Source organism: Salvia miltiorrhiza, chromosome 7, assembly GCF_028751815.1.
Source record: "Salvia miltiorrhiza cultivar Shanhuang (shh) chromosome 7, IMPLAD_Smil_shh, whole genome shotgun sequence".
Classification (NCBI taxonomy): Eukaryota; Viridiplantae; Streptophyta; class Magnoliopsida; order Lamiales; family Lamiaceae; genus Salvia; species Salvia miltiorrhiza.
In genome coordinates this window covers 27,851,986-27,858,040 of record NC_080393.1, presented here as the reverse complement: position 1 = coordinate 27,858,040, position 6,055 = coordinate 27,851,986, and the positions used below count along the sequence as shown (strand labels likewise).

General features: G+C 37.9%; 1 protein-coding gene across 1 annotated transcript; it reads left to right on the top strand.

Annotated features, from left to right (window-relative positions):
* The first annotated feature begins 3,757 nt into the window (after nt 1–3,757).
* LOC130995814 (expansin-A15-like) lies at nt 3,758–5,343 on the top strand. Its single transcript, XM_057921253.1, has 3 exons — nt 3,758–3,993; nt 4,074–4,386; nt 4,693–5,343. Exons 1-3 carry the CDS (start codon nt 3,867–3,869, stop codon nt 4,997–4,999), a joined length of 747 nt encoding a protein of 248 aa, XP_057777236.1. The 5' UTR covers nt 3,758–3,866; the 3' UTR covers nt 5,000–5,343.
* The last annotated feature ends 712 nt before the right edge of the window (nt 5,344–6,055 follow it).

The following is a 6,055-nucleotide window of genomic DNA, read 5'->3' as shown; positions in this document are numbered from 1 at the left end:
GTTTTAGTTGTAAATGCTTTACAATTTTATTACTCCCCCCGTCCACAATTTAAAGCCCTACTTGCTCTTAAATTTTTGTCCACAAATTAAAGCGCTATTCTATTTTTTGTACTTTTTTACTCTTCTTCTTTTCCTAAATTTACTACCCTTTGCCACTAATGGACCCACCTTAAAACACTTTTATCATTTTTATATTGGGTTAATTACGCCAAAAATCATGAACTTTGGGCCCATTTCCAAATTTTACATGAACTTTGATTTTTATCAAATTTTCCCTGAACTTAAAGGCGTGAACAATTTTTCCATGAATTTCAGCTCCGGTAATACTCCGGTAAAACTCCGAGCTGAGATGGCAATTACGAGCTGAGATGGCAATTACGGGCTGACATGGCTCTTACACGCACACACACTGATACACACGCAGACACCTCCCCCTCACATCGCCGCCGCCTCCCTCCTCGGCGGCAACAGCCGTCGCCGACAACATCCATCCCTCCTCCTTTTCCCTCTTTCGTCCTCTCCCTCGCTGGACCGAAATCCCCAAAGTCGTAACCTGCGACCTAACAGCAGCACACGGAACCGTCGCCTTTGGCTCTCCTTTTCCCAGCCCGGCGCGACAGCAGATCTGCCGCCTTTGGCTCTCCTTCTCCCACCACCACACCAGATCCGTCGCCTTCATCTTTCCCCTCGTGCCACCACCACGCTAGATCCGCCGTCTCCCTCCCTCCTCTCACCCCCAAATTGAAACCCTAGGACCGCCTCCCTCCTCCCAGCTACAGATCTTAATTTCAGAATCGCGGCGGCGGCGCACGACCTGGTGGCGAAGATGTAGCCCTAGGATCGCCTCCCTCCTCCCACCGCCGCGCCACAGATCTTAATTTCAGAATCGCGGCGGCTGCGGCGTTCAGAACCGCCCTTCGTCCTCTCCCCCAACCCCGAAAATCTGACTCCGGCGAGCAGCAGACCCGAGGCTGCCACCGCCAAGCGGTCACGATGACGTCTAGTGAGTTTCCCGGCTAGGAAGCATGGTTGGGGCTCAAAACGACGTCGTTTTACCCCCCAACTAAACGACGTCGTTTTGATTCACTGCCGGCGATGCCATGTCACTGCCGGCGACGCCATGTCAGCATTCAATTTGGGGATTCTTGAAAGTCATGGAAAAATTGTTCACGCCTTTAAGTTCAGGGAAAATTTGAAAAAAATCAAAGTTCATGGAAAATTTGGAAATGGGCCCAAAGTTCATGGTTTTTGGCGTAATTAACCCTTTTATATTCCATATTTACTACAATTTATCATTAGTGGACCCACTCACAACACCTTTACCACTTTAGTCAACTATCTTTATCACTTTAGTCAACTACCCTTATATTTCATCAACATCACATCTTTTCAGCTTTCTTAGTCTCCGTGCTCACACCAAAGTGGGGCATTAAATCGTGGATGGGAGGAGTATATAATTGTAGTATGTAATATAATTTTAATTTTATATTACTAATTTAATTCAAGTTATTACCGTAGGACAAATCTGGATCTTAGTATTGGAGGACAACTGTAGATCTTAGGTGATGGTTGGTATGCATGAATGGAATTAGAAGGGAATGTAATTGATTTGGAATGGAATGACAATGAGTATGGAATGGAATGAAATATAAGATTCATATTGTTGGTATTTACGAGGAATGAATGGATATGAATGAAATAAAATTAACACAATAATAATAATAATAATAAATTATTATTATTATTATTTATTATCATTGTTTTACTATTATTATCATTTATTATTTTACTATTATTATTTATTTATTTATTATTATTAAAATTATTTTATTATTTTTACTTATATTATTTATTATTATTAATTTTATTTTATTTTATTATTACTAAAGTTGTTTTATTATTTTATTATATTTTTATTTATTATTATTCTTAAATTATTTTTATTTTTTTTACTATTTTATTTTTTATTATTAATTTTATTTATTATATTTTTTTTATTTTTTTATTATTATTTTTTTATAATATTAAATTATTTTCTATTATTTATTTATTTTATTATTATTATTATTAATTATTTAATTAAACAAATAAACTTTTATTATATAGTAATCTCATATCCGTGAGAATACATAATATCATGGGGGAGGGGAGGAATGGCTAATCCCATATGTATGGAAATAGGCATTCCATCGGGAATGGCGATTCCTATTACAAAAACGATATCAGCTATAGGATTGAGAATGGACGCATGAATCACCATTTCATTCTCATTCAATTCCTGCATACCAGCCATACCCTTAGTATTTCCGACTTACCAATTTTTGCAAAAAATAAACTGATTTATATTCTTAGAAAGTCAAGAATTTATTTTTTCCCAAATGAAAATAATTTATGCATATCAAACAAAAGGAGATAAAAGACAATATTGAAAAGGGCCTTGAGGCAAATGGGCTTTGCCTCTGCACATGCTATGAATTGATAGATTTAATCATTTAAACCCTAGTGAACCAAATTAACTAAAAAGGTACCGTAACAAAAGAAAAAGAAAACGATGGATTCCCACTTAGAATTTTTTTTTTTTTTTTGATCGGGCAAAGTCATGTTAGTAATTAGTTCTCCATCCACTCCAAGAACCACCTTATCTCTCCATTCACCAAATCCATCTTATATCTCCAATCTTCAATTCGCTCCCAAGAGGGATTGAACCCGAGTCACTTCACTTAAGTGAGGACCTGATGGCCAGTGGACTAAGCCCCCTGGTTATGTATATTTTCTAATAATATCTTAATCAATATATACAGTTTTGCTTATAAATAATTTTATCATCTATGCAAGGCACACACATATATGTATATATACACACATATTGGTAATACAAGAACCTTAAATAAAAACTAAAAAGAATATATGGAGCAAGAAAAGGGAAAAGGTGGATTCTCTCCAGCATATGGCGGGATTTACTTTGCCAAATTTATGTATTTTCACCTTACTTTTCGAGAATTTATAGCATTTGGTATTTCAAATTTATGTCCACTTTATTTTATTTTTAGACGCTACATTATATATAATTTTTGTAATTTTATCAATATTTATATGAAATTCTTTCTGTATTATTAATATTTTAAATAATTTTTTATTAAAACTCGTGTTGAAAGTACTTATATATACTTCCTCCATCTTCAAATAAGTGTCATAATTTAGGAGTTTTTTGTCCCTTTTTTAAGTGTCATATTGTTAAATTTTATAGTAAAATTGAGCTAAACTTTCAATTCCATTTCTACCCATGTCTTAATATTATAATTAAATGAAATATTAAACCTAAGAAATATAATTAAGGGTATGCATGTAAAATTATACTAATCCTTGGTATGTGTAATTTTATGTCATATGATACTTATTTAAAGATGGAGAGAGAATATATTTATAAATTTTGGAAGGACCGAGGAGTATCTGTATTACGCCTTACGTCCCACCTATCTTGAGACATTTTTCTTTTTGAGTCGTTCCACCTATTTTGAAACATTTTTTTATTTGATAATTTTTTTTATTATTTATTCTTCTTTTTATTTTTTCATCTATCATACTTAAATACACTAAATATTAATTTCTTAAATTTTTTTGTTGCGAGAGGATTGGTTATATAAGTCCAAAGGCGCGCAGAATTCCCACAAAACAAATTCCCACTGAGAGTGAATTGACCCTTTTGCCCATCAGTTCGGTGGTTTAAACCCCAACAGTATATGGTCCCCACCGCAATAGCCTTTAAGTTCCAGTTTAGAAGCACTTTACCTCTATTTATATCGCCACTCTCTCTTCACATTTTCCTCAATTCAACCTCCCTCTCCCTCTCCCTCTCGAAATTAATAATGGCTCTTCTCGGGCTTTTCCTGGTCGGATTTCTCGCAGTGGTATCGGGTGCGAATGCCTACGGCGGGGGCTGGGCTAACGCCCATGCAACCTTCTACGGAGGAAGCGATGCTTCGGGAACAATGGGTATGTTTTTTGTGTTTGTTTTAAAAAAATCATTTTTTCTATCAGTGCGTGTTTGGCTGAACCCAGAATTCTCGAAACAGGTGGCGCGTGCGGTTACGGGAATCTGTACAGCCAAGGTTACGGTACAAACACTGCAGCGCTGAGTACCGCCCTGTTCAACAACGGGCTGAGCTGCGGGTCCTGCTACGAGATCAGGTGCGCCGGCGAGAGGCGGTGGTGCTTGCCCGGTTCGATTCTGGTGACGGCGACCAATTTCTGCCCCCCAAACAACGCCTTACCGAACAATGCAGGGGGGTGGTGCAACCCGCCCCTCCACCACTTCGACCTCTCTCAGCCCGTATTCCAACACATTGCTCAGTACAGAGCCGGCATTGTCCCCGTTGCTTACAGAAGGTAATAAGCTTTTACTTGTTTATTCTCTTTTTAACTATAAAGATTAAAGAGGACCGGCGTCTTGCTTTTTGGCGTTTTCGTGACTCACGTTAATGGTGTGCTCGAGCTCACTAAAACACTATCATGGTTATGGACATTTATGCCCCTGCCCTTTTTGTACGCTTGTGTATAGGTGTGGAATAAATAACTCAAGTTTGTAATTCATTTAATAATTCCCACTGGGATCCAACCGAAAATTCAGTATTTTGTTGCATGTAGGCCCCTGAGCTATAAAGAAATACCCCAAATAACAATACTATGTTACAGGGTAGCCTGCAGGAGAAGGGGCGGAATTAGGTTCACCATCAATGGGCACTCCTACTTCAACCTAGTGCTCATCACGAATGTCGGCGGCGCCGGCGACGTGCACGCGGTGGCGATTAAAGGGTCTCGGACTGGGTGGCAGCCGATGTCGAGGAACTGGGGCCAGAACTGGCAGAGCAACAACAACCTCAATGGTCAGAGCCTGTCGTTCAAGGTGACCACCAGCGACGGCCGCACCGTCGTCTCCAACAACGCCGCCCCGGCCGGCTGGTCCTTTGGCCAGACCTTCGCCGGCGCTCAGTTCCGTTGAATATCAATTTTATAATATACCTAAGTTAGGTGGCTAGGTAGTAGTTGGGTCTCTAAAGGGGTGGAAAAAGAAATTGAGGGGGCTAATTTTATATGGTCCTTGGCTTTTTGGGGTTCAAATGAGAATCACAAATTTGTGGGGGTAGGATTATCTTTCTTGCTCTTGACTTGAGGCTATTGTTTTTGGGATTTTTTCTTTTTCTTTTTTGGGGAACTATTTTTCTGTCGCTTAAGAGGCAGAAGATGGCTGAGGTGGATATATTACCACCCGCTTCCTATTGTAAAAGTCTTATTGTTGGAAGATCAATATGTAACTAAATGAAATGGCTTGTTTCTTGTTTACAACTTCTTCGATTTGGCGTTTTAGTTCAATTTTATTTACACGTGCTATCTTTGGTTGTGGTATTAGATGATGCAGCAGCGGTGCTATGATATAATTAATTAAATACGATTAACGCATACCGTTAAGCTGACTCGTTGTCCATATTATATATGGAAAGCAATTCCGACTATGGTAAAATACTCATCAATTACTAATGTAGAAATCACGTGAGTTTATATATAAAAAAGAATATACTAAATTTATAGAGTAGTAGGAATTAATATATGGAGGCTCTACGTACAATAAATCGAGCAATTATTGGGCTTGGATCCAAAAAATGCATTAACATAATTTGGCCAACTCGCCCTCCCTTATTTTAGAAAAACATACAGTGCCGTCCTAGGTCGAAAAGAAAAGGTTATAAATTCGAAATTAAAGGAAAGAAGATCACCGAACACTTTAATTATTTTATGGGAAAACTTGCTTTCGCTGAATAATTGGGTAATGAATTCATACATAAAAATATAGATAAATATGGTATGGTTGCATGTTGTGTATGCCACCGCCCACCGGTCATGGGAACTTCCATACCAATATTTTGAGATTACGAGGGTGTTTGGCTGAGTTTATAAACTCTTCAAAACAGCTTATAAGTTGTAAAAATAAGCTCCCCAAAAAATAAGTTCATCTATCCCAACTTATTTTTTTCATTATCTTATAAGCAATACTCATTTT